The 19162-nt window shown below is 41.1% G+C and overlaps 1 protein-coding gene across 2 annotated transcripts in view; it reads right to left on the reverse strand.

Moving 5' to 3' along the window:
* Window positions 1-16976: 16976 nt before the first annotated feature.
* NGLY1 (N-glycanase 1) overlaps window positions 16977-19162 on the reverse strand; it is a 58139-nt gene continuing 55953 nt past the window's right edge. Inside the window, exons 11-12 of one of the 2 annotated variants that reach the window (XM_081234793.1) lie at window positions 18301-18478; window positions 16977-17915 (exon numbers count right to left, since the gene is read on the reverse strand). In XM_081234793.1, coding sequence (XP_081090919.1) covers window positions 17740-17915; window positions 18301-18478 — 354 coding nt within the window. In that variant the 3' untranslated portion in view covers window positions 16977-17739. The remainder of the gene's footprint in view (window positions 17916-18300; window positions 18479-19162) is intronic. The other variant, XM_081234794.1, reaches the window with a different exon arrangement.

Consider the following 19162-nt stretch of genomic DNA (forward strand, 5'->3'; position numbering starts at 1 on the left):
CTTACTTTCTTCTACAAAGAACTTGTCTACATCTTATCAATTTACAGTCAATAGGTTCAAACTTGGCCCATGTGGGCAGCTTGTCAGGAGATTGGGGGCCACACCTGAATTAATCGTAGCCTGCCGTTCTCTTTAAAACAGCTCACAGAGGCCAGTGTATTCAGCTCAATGTGGACCTCAGAACTCTAAGAACGGGAGTATCCACGTCTATGCTTTGCTGTAGACAGGCCACAGCTCCAGGACCACCAGGCCTGTACTCAGCCATCAGCCTCTTTTTTATTTTATTTTATTTTTTATGGTCTTTAAAAAAAATGTTTTAAGTTAATTAATCCATGGCTTGAAGGATCTTAGTTCCCCGACCAGGGATTGAACCCGGGCCGGCAGTGAAAATGTGCCAAGTCCTAACCACTGGACCACCAGGGAATTCCCCAGTCTCTATTTTAATCTCACTTCCTCTTCAAAATGACTGTCATCCAGCAATGCCAAATGTATCTGCCACAGATCACGGAAGTCCTTTATAATTCTTATGATGTTCAGTTCATCTTTATGTTACATGAGAATCAACAATAAAATTGCATCTTGTCTTTTAAGTACATGATAAGTAAGTGGGAAACAAGAAGACTAGGAAATGGTATGTTTGATGTTCTATATTTAGATAGTTAATAAATTTGAGATTCGAATTTAAAGAACATCTCTGTACCAGTGACATGTGTGTCACAAAATCTGGCTGATTTAATTTATACAAGACTAAATAAAAAATGTCTTTTTAAAACCCATGCTTAAACATTGCGTCCCCAAAACTATTAGTCCTGTGCTGAGGAGCTCAGCAGCCGCTTGAAGGCTGTGCTGGCACCGCAGGTCCCACTCTAGCACTTGGTATGTAGGGTGGAAGGGAGGGATTCAGTGCCTTGTAATGGTCACCATGAATTGGTTACATCACTAAGATGTTACTAAAAGTCTGGGAAACTAGATTGATCTGTATCATCTTGGGACATGTTGTAGGTATTTTGATTTTGGGGGGAAATCTTTGCTACGAGCTGCCTTTTCATGTACCTCTTTCTCTTAAAAAAGCTGACAAGAATCAAAACCAAACAACAAACTAATCACACCATTAAAAATCCAACAAGAGATTGATGTGCTTCAAATGACAAAGCCTTTGTACAGTTGATTACTATGCAATTATAAAAAATAAAGAAAAGCACATTATGATTCACAAACATTTAAAATATAAAACATGATGTATAGTGAAATTCTGTTTTTGAAAAAAAACAGATACATGAACTTTAAAATATGTATCCTTATTTATATAAAGACAAATACCAAAATCTAAAAAGTGGTTATCTCTGAGGAATGGGGTTACAGGCGAATTTTGGTTTTTTTTTTTTTTTTTTTTTTTTTTTTTTTGTGGTATGCGGGCCTCCCGGCCTCCCACTGTTGTGGCCTCTCCCGTCGCGGAGCACAGGCTCCGGACACGCAGGCTCAGCGGCCATGGCTCACGGGCCCAGCCGCTCCGCGGCACGTGGGATCATCCCAGACCAGAGCTCAAACCCGTGTCCCCTGCACCGGCAGGCGGACTCCCAACCACTGCGCCACCAGGGAAGCCCGAATTTTGGTTTTTGCTTATCTGTATTTTAATTTTTTTCCATTTGAACGTATAATAAGAAAGTTATAGGGAAAAGAATTCCAAATTTTAATTGCTTTCTAGCTAATTAAATATAATTTCATTCTATTAAATTTCTTCAACATCTCTGATTTTCTTGCTACATTTTTGAAAATAACTGCAAGTTTACAAAAGATGATAAACATGAAGCAAAATCATGAATGAGGAGAAAGGTATCTAAACAGGAGTGGCAAAGACCAAAATTCTGGAAGAAGACACAGTTTGGCCAGGCCTGGCCCTGTAGGGAGAGGGGAGATCAATTACAATGACCACTAGCATGCATCAAGTCCTATTATATCCAAGTGTCAATGCCATTGCTTTATAGGAAACATCTCCAATTCTCATGTTCTTGAAATGTTGGAATTCTCTCTATGTATCACACAATAACACACTCAGGAGGAACTTAGTTAAAGCTATATGACTATGTGATAAAGTGGGTGCACTAGAGCTGACAAGATCTTCGTGAGGCCAAAGCACAGGAGCAAATTTGGTCCAAGAAAAGATGGAGAGGTGCTGATAAGCACTGTGTTGCTGCCCTGTTTCTCCTAATCAATGTTCGGTCCTGTACCGCTCAGCCAACGGCTGGTCCTTCAACATGTGGAGCCGCAGTTCACATCACTCACACAGCAGATGGGAGACTGAGGTCTTCCGTACAGAGAAAAGGTGCATCAGGCTTATCCTGAGGACACACAGATGTGGGGGGATGTTTGCAGCCAGCTCAAGGAATTGTGCAAAATCTAAGTTATTCAACCCTTACAGTGAGAGATGGTAGCGTGTCCTCTCTGTAACCGCCATCTGTCAGATAGAGGTGCGGATAGTCAGTAAAGCCATGCCAAATTGCCAGTCATTCTGCTCGGAGGCTGGGCACTCAGTTAGGTTCATTATAAGCAAGTCACTCTTGGTTCACCAGCCTAATATTGTGTACTGGTAAAATAATATTCTTTTTCTTTGGAATTTATCACTATTTAAGTATCTATTTCTCTGCATATCGCTATCTAAATATGTGTGTGTATCTTGCTTAAAAATCATCTCCCTCTCTCTAATACAAACGCCATGAAGCCAGAGAGTTTTGTCTGTGTTATTTTTTGCTGTAGTCCCCATACCTCAAATAATTCCTAATACAGAGTAGGCTGTCAGTAATATTTATCGAAGGCCTGAATCAACTATGTCACGAACATCAACATGGCTCATACCCAGCGGCTAAGAAGGTTCTCACTGTAGAGACGGCTGTGTTTGAGGATGGCAGTGGGATGGCTGCATGGAAAGGAACTCGGGCATCTCTGAGGTGTCAGCATAAGGTCCAGCTCTGGGAGTCAGCTATGTCTCGGTTGGTCAGGGAAACTATGAGATCTGCTCAATTCTATAAGAGAGATAGTGAAATTAAAAAGAAGACTTAAAATGGAACTTGGATAAAGGATCTCTTTGGTAAAAGAGAACTGAAAGATGGGTAAGAATTGACCACGACAAAAAAAAAAAAAAATTTGTAGGATATGGTATGTGCCACTAGCTGTCAGACTGTCCCAGTGATTATTTCAACCACAGATTTTAATTTAAATAATAATAATACCCATTTGGATAGATGAGCACTTGTTGGACTGATTAGGGTAACAGGAAGCCAATTAGGATTATGCTGATAGATCCAATCAGAAAAGGAACGAGAATGTGGCTTGAGAGCGAGTCCTGGTGGCTAAGGGAGAATGTATGGAGACCACTACCCACAGGGAAAGAAAAGCCGAGAAGCAGATCTTCCATGAATCCACAGCACAGGGGGTGCAAAATGTTGACAATGTGTCCTGGGGCAAGACCACCAGGACACATTTATATATTTATAAATTTATATATTTATATATATAACTATAACTGCAGAGTAGCAGCTCCCCAAAGAGGCAGGGAGTCCACTCGGGGTTCTTCTACTCTGGAGTTTATCTGCTTATCCTTTGCTGCCTCTTACAATATACCCCTTCTGGGTGCTGTGCTATGTATAGTAAGGGTGACGGAATAAAATGGCACATGGTTCCTGGAATTAAGGGGCTTGCCATCTTGTGTTTTCACCAAAGGTGAGGGGTAAAAGAAACTGCAGTGGGTTCAAAGTGAAAGAGGATGCAAAGAGGTAGGCTCAGTTAATCTAGAGCACCATTTTTTTTTTCTTTCTCTCTCTTTTCTCCCCCCCTCTCCCTTTGGAGGTAACCTTGGTCTGCTCTAAGAATTGAGAGAAGAGAACCAGAAGAAAAAAATTTTTTTCTATTGAATTAAAAAAAAAAAGCAGCTAGCACATAATGATGCAAGGGAAAGAACAAAATGAAATAACTCCACGTTAGTAAAATCTTGGTAAAAATGAGAATGAGACAGGTTAGCAATAGTTAGAGGCTTCCGAATACTAGGCAGTGGGTAAAGAATTCCTAACTTGCTGTGTGGCCTTGGACCAATGTCTTAAGCTCCCTGGCCTTCAATTTCCTCATCATAAAAATGAGAGCATTATGTTAGAACAGCAGATCTCAAATGTTTGTCCATTTAAGAGTCAGGGACTTGTGAATAAACCAAATTCTCTAGCCTCAACCCCAGGATTTTGACTGAATATCGCCTGCATGAGGCCCAGGAATCTGTATTTAAGTGACACCCCCCCCCCCACACCACCCCCAGATGTGTGATACAACCCTCACTCTGGGGACACTGCCTGAAAGATCCTATGTTCTGTGCGAGGCATCACCCTTACAAAAGGGAAATAGCAGAAACATTAAACACGCAAATTGCCACTTCTTTTCTTCCTGTTTCCATTTCTATATTCCCATTGTAATACATCACAAATAGTTTAAAGTAGGAATTATTTCATAAACAGTATAATTTAATCTGTATGCAATTCCTTCTTCAGTGAAATCAAAATTATACTTTTTTTTCAGAAAATGAGGCTTAAACACAACACTGCATTCAAACTAAGAAAAATAATCAACTTGTATTCACAAATCAAAATGAAAAGTTTCCCCAAAATACCATGATTTATGAATTATGCTGTGAAGAGTCTGAGAAATCAAATGCAGACTGTTTCCATTCTCCTACTGAAAACATTTTAAAAGTAGTGATTGTTTAATACGCAGGCCTACTTGTTAGCAAGGCATCCCTGTAGCTCCTGGTGATGTGGGACTGGATATTAGTACCCTACACAGCAGTGGGAGGAGGGCAGGAGGGACAGCACCTGCCCCTCGTTGGGAACTCAGGCAGCACTGCAACCTGGCAACACTTCAGTGTAGACGCCCATTCCCATTCATGTGGACAGGAAAAAGTGGTACTTAGGTTTGCACTGTGCCTTTTGGACAGCTCCTCTGCCACCTGGCATTTTCAGGATATAGTATTTGATTAATGAAAATACCTTAATTTTCCCTAGTGGCAAAGGTACATGACTTGATTGCATGACCATTCGGTCCTGACACTCCTTATCCTGTGAGATGATTTGAATCCAACTAAAATTACAGCACTCATTTCTTCAGCCATGAATTTTTTTTGAAATTCAACTACTTCATGATCCACTTTAACAGTTTTCCTGCCATGATTCTGCCTTAGCATTTAATCTGTTTCAAATTTAAGTTTACAAGAAGTACAAGAGCTTTGATGGCTCCATATTTATTCAGTGAAGATCAAAGGCCTTCTTTGCTTTTTTTCGTCTTTTACATCTGCAAAGGATAACTAACATTTCAGATGACAGGTTTTCTTTCCACCAAAGAATTTAGCATGAGAATGCCTTCATTTTCAAGCATTTATTTTTCTCTAAGCCTAAACGTTCTCCAAATTATAAGCATGCTGCCATCACACATGGAATTTCATTCAGTGTTATGTTTCAAGAACACCAGGGATCTAACACACCATTCTTAATTGCCACCAGATACAACTTTGTCCCTGTTCTTCCCACAAAGCTCTTTTCCTAGTAAGACTGGCTTTAGGGCTTATAAAATGGTATAAGTCAAAGGTTGTTATCTTCCTAAACAGATCTTAGAGAAGATGGTTCTTTGTTGTGTTGTTTCCGTCTGGCAAAGGATCATTGACATACTTAAAAGATGGAACACATATGGAGAAAAATATAAAACAGGCAAAAGATTACTGTCCCAGTATATAAAGAACTAAAAATCAGTAAGAAAAGGACAAAAGAATCCAATAGAAAAGGAGGCAAAATATCCAAACAGGCAATTGCAGAGCAGGGAACTCAAATGATCAGTAAATGTAAAAGGATACTCCAACTCACCAGTAATCAGAAAAATACAAAGTAAAGCAACAAAATACTATTTCACACAGATCATAATGGCAAAAGTTATAAAGTTTATAACTGAATAATTTTCAGAATGCTTTTTAAGTATTTTTAAGTATTTTTAAAGTTTATAACTTTAAAGTTTATAACTGGTGGGAATGTAAGTCACTATGGAGAACAATATGGAGGTTCCTTAAAAAACTAAAAATGGAGCTACCATATTATCCAGCAATCCCACTCCTGGGCATATATCTGAAAAAGACAAAAACTCTAATTTGAAATGATACATGCACCCCAGTGTTCATAGCAGCACTATTTACAATAGCCAAGACATGGAATCAACCTAAATTTCCATTAACAGATGAAATAGATAAAGAATATGTGGTACATATACACAATGGAATATTACTCAGCCATAAAAAAGAATGAAATAATGCCATTTGCAGCAACATGGATGGACCTAGAGATTATCATACTAGTGAAGTTAAGTAAGATAAAGACAAACACGATATGATATTACTTACATGTGGAATCTAAAAAAATGATACAAATGAACTTATTTATAAAATAGAAACAGACTCACAGACAGAGAAAACAAACTCATTGTTACTAAAGGGGAAAAGGGGGGAGGGATAAATTAGGAGTTTGGGATTAACAGATACACACTACTATATATAATATAAAATAAACAACAACAACCTACTGTATAGCACAAGGAACTATATTCAATATCTTGTAATAACCTATAATGGAAAAGAATCTGAAAAAGAATATATAAATGTATACACACACATCTGAATCACTTTGCTGTACACCCGAAACTATCAGAACATTGTATATCAACTATACTTCAGAAAAAAGAATATTGTTATAAAGTTTAACAATATTGCGTATAGGCCAGGATGTAGACAAGCAGGAACTGGGATAAACTGCCAGTAGTACTGTAAGGTGGCATAAACATCTTGGAGAAAAACTGGCAATAAATGTGAAAATATACATAGACTGTGAGTCAGCAACTCTATATCTAGGAATATATCCTAGAGAAACTGCACTTACCCACAAGGAGAAACAGGTAGAACTAGTTATAAGTACTGCTTGTAATAAACACGGAGAACAAGACAAACAACCATCAGGTTAGTAAGGGAGAAATAAATTGTGATACCATTAAACGATGGAATGGATTCAGCACTTAAGATAGTTAAGATCTGTATGTTTCAACATGGATGTGGAAAATGACTGAAAGAGCGAATTAGTGAACATTATGTACTATTTACAATACTATCTATGTAGATTTAAAACTCTACAATTAATATTTTATATTATCAAATATATGCATATAGTAAAAGTTTAAAAATCATGCAATAAAAAAACTCTAAATTCCTGATTCCAGTCGCCTGTGGGGAAGGGAGAAAGGGAGTAGCGGGGACCCACAAGGCCTTCAACGGATTAAGTGCTGTTCAGATGTTCATTAGACGATGAAGCAAATAAAACCAAGTGCTAATAGCACAGGGAGATCAGCCCGGTGCTTTGTGACCACCTAGAGGGGTGGGATAGGGAGGGTGGGAGGGAGACGCAAGAGGGAGGGGATATGAGGATTATATGTATACGTATACCTGATTCACTTTGTTATACAGCAGAAACTAGCACACCATTGTGAAGCAATTATACTCCAATAAAGATGTTAAAAAAAAAACCAAGAAAAACCAAATGCTAATGTATTTTTCACTTTCGAGTGGAGAGGACACTGGGTTTTGTTATATCATTCTTTCTACTTCCCTGTATTTAAAAATATTTTTAAACTGACGTATTAACAAGTAACAGTGTGGGATACCTGGAAAATATCTCTGGATGCTCACGATGATCCTTTACACGGTGAGGGTGCTACAGTGGGGCAGCCACTCTGTGGCGCTAGTTCCTCCAAATGCCGTGATGATACTTATAAAGCGTTCTGAAAATTATTCAGTACAAGGGTTCTTGTCAAAGACAGTCGTGAGAACTGAGCTTTGTCTCACAGAACACTGACTGAAGTGAGGGATTATAGAAATAAAGATATAAAAATTGGGCTTCCCTGGTAGCGCAGTGGTTAAGAATCCGCCTGCCGATGCAGGGGACACGGGTTCGAGCCCTGGTCCGCGAAGATCCCACATGCCTCGGAGCAACTAAGCCCGTGCGCCACAACTACTGAGCCTGCGCTCTAGAGCCCGCAAGCCACAGCTACTGAGCCCGCGCGCCTGGAGCCCGTGCTCTGCAACGAGAAGCCACCCCAATGAGAAGCTCACGTACCGCAACGAAGAGTAGCCCCGCTCACTGCAGCTAGAGAAAGCCCGCGCACAGCAACAAAGACCCAACACAGCCAAAAATAAATAAATTTATTTTAAAAAAAAGATATAAAAAGTAAGTCACCTACATTTTGTATCTGACATCAGAAATGACTCCTACCATCTTAGCTGACTTCCTGATGGATCCTAAGTTCCTGAAAATTCAGACAACAAACTTCAACGTGTCAAATTACTTTGCTTTAAGCAACTTGTACTATTAAGCAATTACCTTAAACTTGAGTAAAATGTGCACAAATAAAATAGTACATTCTGGGCTTCCCTGGTGGCGCAGTGGTTGAGAGTCCGCCTGCCGATGCAGGGCACACGGGTTCGTGCCCCGGTCCGGGAAGATCCCACATGCCGCGGAGCGGCTGGGCCCGTGAGCCATGGCCGCTGAGCCTGCGCGTCCGGAGCCTGTGCTCCGCAACGGGAGAGGCCACAACAGTGAGAGGCCCGCGTACCGCAAAAAAAAAAAAAAAAAAAAAAAAAAAAAAAATAGTACATTCTTTTAGGGCCGGCACGAACTTCAACACGCACACGGGCAGATAACTTCTATGAGTAAACTGACCATAGGTAAAAGTGAATTAATGAATAAATAAAACCATATGCAATCCATGTAGTCTATCTTTGATTTTACAGTCTTGGTAGATGGGAACAGGCGATTACTTCTCTAAGAAAAAATGTAGTGCAAGTATTACAGCAAAAGGTGACTGACTGACCCTAGGCTTCAGCATCAGAGCTGGGCAGGGGTGCGGGCTTATGGTCCCTACGGCCCTTATCATGGGGATACAGGTCCTGCCTTAAAGAAAGCGCAGCTGCTGCCCTTGTGCATGCAGTGTTGTCACAACACCCAACTTTCCGACGTAAGCTGAAATCCAGATTTTATGGTAAATATAACATAATTTCAAACTGTTGGTTGAATAAGACTGGGGACAGCCCAAAACGTGAGCTATCGTGCACTGAAAGAAATATTATGCACTTGTAGAAAGGATAAGGAAGCTTTTAAAATACTCACATTGATGGGATTAACATACACACGCTACAATATATAAAACAGGTAATCAACAAGGACCTACTGTGTAGCACGGGGAACTCAATATTCTGTGATAACCTATGTGGGAAAAGAATCTGAAAAATAGATGTATGTCTATATCTAACTAAATCACTTTGCTGTACACCTGCAACTAACACAGCGTTGTAAATCAACTATACTCCAATATAAAAAAAATACAGAGTGAGTGCCACAATATATCAAGTGAAAAAGGTGAGGTGCAAAACAGAATCTGTAGCATGGTACAGTGTCTGAAGTGATGGAAAGGGGGGGAAATGTTTTCCCTGCTTATATTTTCAAAAAGAAAAAAATAGAATAAACCATGAGATCATAAAGGGAAAAGAAAATCCCTGAAACAAATGAATCCTGAGCAGGGAGGGATGGGGTGAGGCTCGCTGGGGACTGGCCATGCCCGCCACTTACACGGTCTGCTGTGCAGTCAGCCTCCCAACCAAGGGAGAGGCCTGCCAATCAGCAGCCTCCCTGAGTGAGGAAACTTAGGCCTGCCACCTGGTAGTTATCAGCTTAGTCCTTAGTCATAAATACAGTCCATCAAACATTTACGAAAAGCCAACCACATGGAACAGAAAACAAGATGAACAATGTGATATGATCCAGAAGAAAGTGGAGATAATTCTTTAACAGAACAGACCTCTGGGAAAGTTATGATTAGGCATCTTGATAGAGAGAATGTCCCAGGCATTAAACAAGCACAAACCGATATGGAGGAAAGAGATCAGGAACAGTCAGGGATTAAAGGTGATTATCAAACAAAAAGCCCACCCAACAGGCAAACACAGTCACTCTTCGTACCCTCTGGTTCCGCAGCTGTGGACTGAAACAACTGTGACAAACAACTGAAACAAAAATATTCAGAAAAACCCTCCTCACTGTCGGTGGGAATGTAAACGGGTGCAGCCACTGTGGGGAAGTGTGGAGGGAGGGTCCTCAGAAAACTAAAAACAGAGGTGCCCTATGAGCCAGCAATCCCACTCCGGGGTATGTATGCGAAGAAAACAACAACACTGTCTTGAAAAGAGACATGCACCCCAGTGTTCATTGCAGCTCTATTTACAATAGCCAAGACATGGAAGCAACCAAAGTGTCCATCGACAGATGAATGGATAAAGAAGATGTGGCACATATATACAATGGAATATTACTCCGCCAGAAAAAGGAGTGAAATAATGCCATTTGCAGTATCATGGATGGACTTGGAGTGCATTATGTTAAGTGAAATAGAGAAAGACAAATACTGTGTGATATCACTTATATGTGGAAACTAAAAAATACAGCAAACTAGTGTATAAAACAAAAAAAAAGAAGCAGGCTCGCAGAGATACAGAGAAAAGCTACTGGTTACCAGTGGGGAGAGGGAAGGGGGGAGGGGCAATTAAGGGGTAGGGGATTAAAAAAAGGGTTATTATGGGATTATATGAAATCATGTGAGACTTTTGAGAATTGTAAAGTACTATAGAATTTAAAGACTCCTTCATTCAATAAAAGCAGTAAATTAAAAAAATAAAAATCATTTCTTCAAAAAAAAATTCAGAAAAAAAAATCCCAGGAAGTCCCAAAAAACAAAGCTGGGGGCCTCCCTGGTGGCGCAGTGGTTGAGATTCCGCCTGCCGATGCAGGGGACACGGGTTTGGTGCCCCGGTCCAGGAGGATCCCGCGTGCCGCGGAGCGGCTGGGCACGTGAGCCATGGCCGCTGAGCCTGCGCGTCCGGAGCCTGTGCTCCACAACGGGAGAGGCCACAACAGTGAGAGGCCCGTGTACCGCAAAAAAAAAACCCACCAAAAACAAAGCTGGAATTTGCCTCACACTGGCAACTGTTTACATAGCATTTTTACATTGTATTAGTCATTATAAACAGTCTAGAGATGATTTAAAGTACACAGGATATGCACAGGTTATGTGCAAATACCATGGCTTTTTTTTTTTTTTTTTGCGGTACATGGGCCTCTCACTGTTGTGGCCTCTCCCATTGCGGAGCACAGGCTCTGGACGCGCCGGCTCAGCGGCCATGGCTCACGGGCCCAGCCGCTCCACGGCATGTGGGATCTTCCCGCACCGGGGCACGAACCCGTGTCCCCTGCATCGGCAGGTGGACTCTCAACCACTGCGCCACCAGGGAAGCCCACCATAGCATTTTATAAAAGGGACTTAAGCATCCTTGGATTTTGGTACCTGTGGATACCAAGGGATGACTGTATATATAGAACATTCAGATAAGAAACAAAACTGGCTAATGAACATGATAACTTTTCATCTCATAGTAATCAAGGAAATGGAAGTTAAAACTAGGTATTTTTCATCCATCGGATCGGCAAAAAGAGCAACGCTGTTTTAATTAACTGTACTAGTTTGGGCTGCAGTAACAAATTACATAGACTAGGGGGCTTAAACCACAAATATTTCTCACAGCTGTGGAAGCTCTAAGCCCGAGATCAGGCTGGGCTCCCCGCGAAGGCCCTCCCCTCTTCCTGGCTTAAGGATGGCCTCTTCCTGGGTTCTCAGAGCTGGAGAGCGGAGAGGAAGCAAGCTCTCTTCTCTCCACCCAAAGGCACAAATCCCATTCATGAAGGCTCCACCCTCATGACCTAATTATCTCCCAAAGGCCCTACCTCCTAACACCCTCACACAGATCACACTGCAGGGGTGGGTGGGGAGAGGGTTAGAATTTCAGCATATGAATTGGAGTGGGAGGAGGGTACACCAACATTCAGTCCCGAACAGTAATCTCATGCTGTATCAACAAACCACTCACTAGCTCTCCTGGTTTCTGTGCACTAGGAATTCAGTAGTGGTTTGGCTGGGCAGGTCCAACTTGCGTGACTCCGTCTCACAAGGGTGCAGTCATTGAAGGCTTGATGGGGCTGGAGGACAGGCTTCTATTGCCGTTGGTTCCTCTCCAGACCTGCTCGAGGCCTCCTGGCGCAGCCACGGGCCTCCTCCGGAACAAGCGGTCCAGGAAAGCAACGCTTTTCATGACATACCACACACACGGTCACTTATATTCTACTGGGCACAGACCAGCTCTAATTTAGTGTGGAAGGGACAACATAAAGACGTGGAAGTCAGGAGGTGAGGCTCATTGGAGGCTGGCTACCACAACTGCCACATTCAGTTTGGGGGAGAATGGGAGGGAATGGGTGCCCTGATAGACCACCGCGGGGTGTGTAACTGGTGTACCTCATTTAGAGGGCAGTTTGACAGTGGGTGGGTGGTAAGATTTAAAATGCAACATATCTTTGCAGGTATTCTATGTGAAGGACATATGTGCAAGGAAGTTCAGTGCAGTATTTGCAATAACAAGAAAAAGGGGGAAAACCTACATATCTGTAAATTAGGGAATGCATAAATTAAGGAATACTATGGAGCAGTTAAAAAGAATGTGGCAGATCTATGACTGGCCATGGAAAGATTTCTAAGGCACATTGTTAAGAATACAAGAAGAAAATACTCTTCCATTTACATAAAAAGAAAACCAAATATCAATACATGAATACTGATTTTGTGTGTGTGCATAGATATCTCTGAATGTCAAAATCTACAGAAAAGCTCTGGAAAGACACATGTAAAAATTCTGGTGGTTACTTCTGAAAATGGTACAAGAGGAGTGGGGTGTGAAGGCAGCACTTTTAATTCGTAATACTGTCTTGTTTGAATTTTTAACAAAAATAAATAATCTAAACATTTAAAACTGGAAAATAAGACTTTGAGTGACAACCCAAAGTGCCCTCTTACAGTAAAGAATTTGGGCTTTTGTGGCTAGAGTTTATTTTAGCTCTTTGGAGACCCTTTATGGCTCACTTATGGATTTCTAGTTGCTGCTACAATTTTGTCGATCTCAGATCAAGTCTTTAGAAAATTAAGGAAATAGAGCAAGGTCTCAACTTCTGAGTCTGCTTTCACTTGTCGGGGTGTAATGAATGGGAAACGGCTGTTAGACAGTCTGGTGTTAAAGTACCTGACTCTCAGGCTCTGTTTCATCAGCTATAAAATGGGGACAAGATATACTACCTACTGTACAGTGCCACTATGATCCAATGAGACACCGAAGTCACTGGTACCTAGTAGACACTCAAAAGGTGGCCACTATCAGTGTAGGTCCATTCTAAATCTCTGAGCAGAAATAAAGCACTGGTTTGGTCAATATAAAGGATGTAACTGAATACATCCTAAGGGGAATAAAACCAATCATGACTTGTGTGGTTTTCCCTTATTCTTCCCATGAGTACTTTAGGAAGGAATACCACCTTGATCGCAGCTTATAAAAATGTATTTGCTTACTTCACTCTGTATGACAGACCATATATACACTCCCAAATGTAAAATAGACAGCTAGTGGGAAGCAGCCGCATAGCACAGGGAGATCAGCTTGGTGCTTTGTGACCACCTAGAGGGGTGGGGACAGGGAGGGTGGGAGGGAGGGAGATGCAAGAGGGAGGAGATATGGGGATATATGTATACATAGAACTGATTCACTTTGTTATACAGCAGAAACTAACACACCATTGTAACGCAATTATACTCCAATAAAGATGTTAAAAAAAAGGGTATTTGCTTTACCATATGATACCACTTATATGTGGAATCTAAAATATGACACAAATGAACCTATCTATGAAACAAATACAGACTCACAGACATAGAGAACAGACTGGTGGTTGCCAAGGGGGAGGGGGGGTGGGAGAGGGATGGATTGGGAGTTGGGGTTTAGCAGATGCAAACTATTCTATATAGGATGGATAAACAACAAAGTCCTACTGTACAGCACAGGGAACTATATTCAATATCCTGTGACAAACCAAAATGGAAAAGAATATGAAAAAGAAGGTGTGTGTATGTGTGTGCATATATATATATATGCACACACACACACATATATATAAAAATAAATATATAAAACTGAGTCACTGTTGTACAGCAGTAATTAACACAACATTGCAACTCAACTATACTTCAATAATTTTTTTCTTTTTTTTTTGCGTTACACGGACCTCTCACTGTTGTGGCCTCTCCCGTTGCGGAGCACAGGCTCTGGACGCGCAGGCTCAGTGGCCATGGCTCACGGGCCCAGCCGCACCGTGGCATGTGGGATCTTCCCGGACCGGGGCACGAACCCGTGTCCCTTGCATCAGCAGGCGAACTCTCAACCACTGCGCCACCAGGGAAGCCCCTTCAATAAATTTTAAAAGTGTATTTGAACTATAAAATCAAAACACAATTTATTGTGTTGTAGGAAAAAAAAATACCAAAGCATATAACATCTATAGTTATCTATTATCAAATTATAATACATTTTCTCTCCAGGAAAGCTTAACTATAGTTAGAAAAATAACTGGCTCTAACATCAGTTTTAGTATCTCCTCAACTTGAACATTCCTACCAAAGTATCTATATTCATGAAACATGTAATACAACAGCAGTGCACACACAGGACTAGAATTCTATAGAATTACAACCCTGTGTTACAACCCTGCAACTCGGTAGAAGGGAACACTGAGTGTACAAGTCAGTCTTGCCTGTGTTACTAATCCACTGCATTGTTTAGACAGGCCCTTCTCCGGGCTAGAGCTTCCTCAAGGAAAAGTGAGGAGTCTGGATTAAATGATCTCTAACAACCCCCCTACCCCTAAATTCATGACACCGTGTTCTCTAGCCCTCCCTTAATCCGAGGCACTTCTTTTCCTTCTAAAGTGATCAAAACATAACTTCTTGTTCATCTTGAGAATGTGATTTCCAGCAAAGGACCTACTTTAAAAAAACAACACTGCAGGCTTCCCTGGTGGCAGTGGTTGAGAGTCCGCCTGCCGATGCAGGGGACACGGGTTTGTGCCCCGGTCCGGGAGGATCCCACATGCCGTGGAGCGGCTGGGCCCGTGAGCCATGGCCGCTGAGCCTGCGCGTCCGGAGCCTGTGCTCCGCAACGGGAGAAGCCACAACAGTGAGAGGCCCGTGTACCGCAAACACAAAACAAACAAACAAACAAAAACCAACACTGCAACAGAAAGCAGACGGTCTGTAAAGTTCCTCAGGACGCCAAGGTATAAAGCCTGTTAGACGGTGAGCAAGGGCAGCAGAGGCTCACCGACCAGCCGGTGGTTCTGTAGCGTGGTGCGGGTATCCCCTGAGCACTTTGCGCTCACCCTGGGGTCACTGCAGACTGAGGGCTCTTACAATAAGACCCCAGGATCACTCGGAGGTTTGTTTCTGATCCAGTAAGTCTGAGGTGGGGACTGAGAATTTAAATTTCTAACAGTTTCTAGGTGATACTGATGCCACTGGTTCACAGATAACGAACACTTTTGAAACCACTGCCCTAAGCATTTGTATTTTAGATTTGTATCTTGTAAAGGTTTTAAGAGAGGCTTGTTATTAATTTTTACAAAATATAAATGGTCTAGTTTTGGTATCATATATTTGGATTCTGAAATTTGTTTTGATCGAGATAAATGAAAACCCCTGCAAATTAATTACAATTTTTCAGCTGGAAAGAAAACAAAAAAAGATCTCCGATGACTGCTTTATAAAGGGCAGCTAATATGAGGGCCAGTTTATTCAGGGGGTTTGTACTATCAGCCCGTCTCTGCCTCAGTTACTTTTGCCTTACTGGTTTACTCACTATGCCGTACACATTACTGAGAATTGCTTTGTCTCATACCTTCTGTACTATTGACAAACTTGTCTGTATCATAAAATATCTATTAACGTGTGTCAGGTACCCTGAGGTTGAAACTCTCAAGGAACACATTTAAGAAAAGTGTGCAACTGCTTTTCTCTTCAGTAGTTCAACTCTGTAAAAATACAGGACATTTGAACTTTCTGCTTAAAGCCACAGTAAAGATTAGAATGTTTCCTTTTCACAGATAAAGTACATTCAGTTTATCTCTATTGCCATCTTTAACAAGACTGCTCATCAAGCTCCAGTTTTTCTCATGAAGAGTGTTGTCCCACTTATCATCCAAATACTCACCGTGACAAAACCAGACACTTCAAGACAGGTAGGAGACAAGGCTGTCCAATTTCACGTATTTGGCCACTCTACGATGCTATGATTAACTTAAGAGTTTCAGAATTCCAGAAAATTTTCTAATATTCGAGACGTATTAATAAATTTAGACACACAAGCTACCTTTAAGTGTAACTTTTTAGCAAGAAGGTGATCCTCAGCAGAGTTGGACTACGATAAAAAAGAAAACATGAGGGCCTCCCTGGTGGCGCAGTGGTTGAGAGTCCGCCTGCCGATGCAGGGGATACGGGTTCGTGCCCCGGTCTGGGAGGATCCCATATGCCGCGGAGCGGCTGGGCCCGTGAGCCATGGCCGCTGGGCCTGCGCGTCCGGAGCCTGTGCTCCGCAACGGGAGAGGCCACAACAGTGAGAGGCCCGCATACCGCAAAAAGAAAAAAAAAAAAAAAAAAAAAAAAGAAAACATGAGACCTTTGTTTCCGAATTCCAGTACATATTTCACAACGCATGTCTGGCCGGGAGAGATGAGAAATCGCTCTGCAGAAAGTGACAAAAGGCATGTAGGGAGCGGGGCCGTGGTCGTCTTCGTCACTGCATCCCTTGCGGTGCACACAAAACACTTCATAAATGTTCACTAAGTTTAACTGGAGAGGTTACATGGAACACACACACACACACACACACACACAAAATTCTTGATACAGTATATACACACTGAATAATCCCAGTTACATAGTTTCAAAGTTAAGAATAAACATTTTATTCAATGAGGTAGATAAAAATACTCAAAAGTAAACTCAAAAGTAAAGCATTTTCAGAAGTGCCCACATATTATGGATTTATAGTGTATCTTTGAATTTATGCAGTGTTAACCGTTTTCATAATTCTTGTCTATTCGAGCGGTTTTCAATGTTTAGCATACTTATGATTTTTATTTAGCCAAAGTAATCACTAAAAAGATATAACGCAAAATAATTCATTTTATTTCTTAAATGCCTATGTATTTACAACCATAAAAATTTTCATGCTCTATAACTTATGAAATACTACACTTTCACGTTTATTAAAAATTAAAAAATCTTAGGAAATCTATTTCAATTACTTATGGAGAAATTAATGCCAGAATGATCAGAAACTGTCAAATTACTATTATTAGCTTAAGATTTCATCATAATCACGAATAGCATTTAATCACGAATACCTTCATTTTACTTTTAAAACCATACTTACAACTTTTAGGTTAAAATCTCATAGTGGGGCAGTAATAAGACTTCACTCCAAACCAGTCACATATGGAAGGAAGCTTTTAATTCAAGGTTTCATTAGGGTCCACAGTAAAAAGATACATTTTCATGAGGGTTAACACGATGGATAGCCAACAAGGAAATATGCTAGCAGGGGGTAGACGACTGCCATCTAAGCATGCATGGAACCAACAGACTACTTCAGAACATGCTATGTCCTTGATTATTGCCAGCTTTTCTATAATGTTCAGGTTCTCAAAGGTCACTGAATTTTATAATTATCTCCAAACAATTTTCTTCAGGGTCATTTAAGCTTTGTCTAAACAGCTGGGTGTGTTGCCAAGCAACAACACCATCTCCTCTGCTTAATTCTGCTTCCAAAATAACTTCAGTGGCACCAGAAAAATCATGATAGGAGCGAAGAATTTTATCTGTTGGAGGAAAAAAAAAATTAACACTTTGCTTTTGGTAAGAACATAAAGAGATAGTTTTGGAATGCATTTGACATACCTGCCTTACAGATAAAAATCAACCCTTAAAAAATAAATACAAATTATTCTTTATGGAGGAAATGTGTCCTCTGAAAAAAGAAACGATGTTTTCTCCTTCCATTTGTGTTTCACCATAAAAAACATCAGCCCTACTATTAATAGGTTAAACTACAGGTTTTAACTTAATTTTTTTTTTTTTTTTTACTGCAACAGTATGAATAACTCTAGGCTAAGGAAAACTCTTAACTACGTCTCAGATAAGCACAATCACTCTTCAGAGTGCTGAACACACACTTCACGATTACTTCTCCCGTCAAATGCTTACCGCCCGCCAGCTCTACTTGTGCTGCATCAGATCTCAATTTCCACTGTACTGCTCCTGTCTCAAAGGTCTGGCTACTTGTCCTAATGGAAATGCTATCTACGTTGAGGCCAACTGACCCACATTCAAACTTCCAGGAAATGTAAGCATAAGACGATCCTTCCTTTCGGGTTAAATACACCTATAAAGTAGGTGGGAGAAAAGGAACTGTCAGAGATCATCAAACAGTGTAGAAAAACACATATAGTCACAGTCTTATTGCCACAGGAACTATGCACAAATGGTTATTTAAAACATAACTTTTCTCCACTGAAAAGAGTTTTACTGCTAACAATTTTTCATTTTATTAGCAATCTTTGCGATAGCATCTTTTGCTATGGATGAAAGGTATTATTTGAATACAGGTGCCTCAATAAGTACAGCCCTAAGGCTGCATGCTAACCAAAATTTTGGTAAATCATATTCTCTTTTCAATTACCAACTCCAGCTATTTATTTATTTTTTACATTTATTTATTTGTTTATTTATTTTTGGCTGCGTTGGGTCTTTGTTGCTGCTCCTGGGTTTTCTGTGGCTGCGTCCAGTAGGGGCTACTCTTTGTTGCGGTGCGTGGGCTTCTCACTGTGGTGGCTTCTTGTTGTGGAACATGGGCTCTAGGCGCGTGGGCTTCAGTAGTTTCAGCACATGGGCTCAGTAGTTGTGGCTCGCAGGCTCTAAAGCACAGGCTCAGTAGTTGTGGCTCACGGGCCTAGCTGCTCCGCGGCATGTGGGATCTTCCCGGACCAGGGCTCGAACCCGTGTCCCCTGCATTGGCAGGCGGATTCTTAACCACTTCACCACCAGGGAAGTCCCCAGTCCAGCTATT

The sequence above is a fragment of the Mesoplodon bidens genome (assembly GCF_964165515.1).
Source record: "Mesoplodon bidens genome assembly, chromosome: 5".
NCBI classification, from domain to species: domain Eukaryota; kingdom Metazoa; phylum Chordata; class Mammalia; order Artiodactyla; family Ziphiidae; genus Mesoplodon; species Mesoplodon bidens.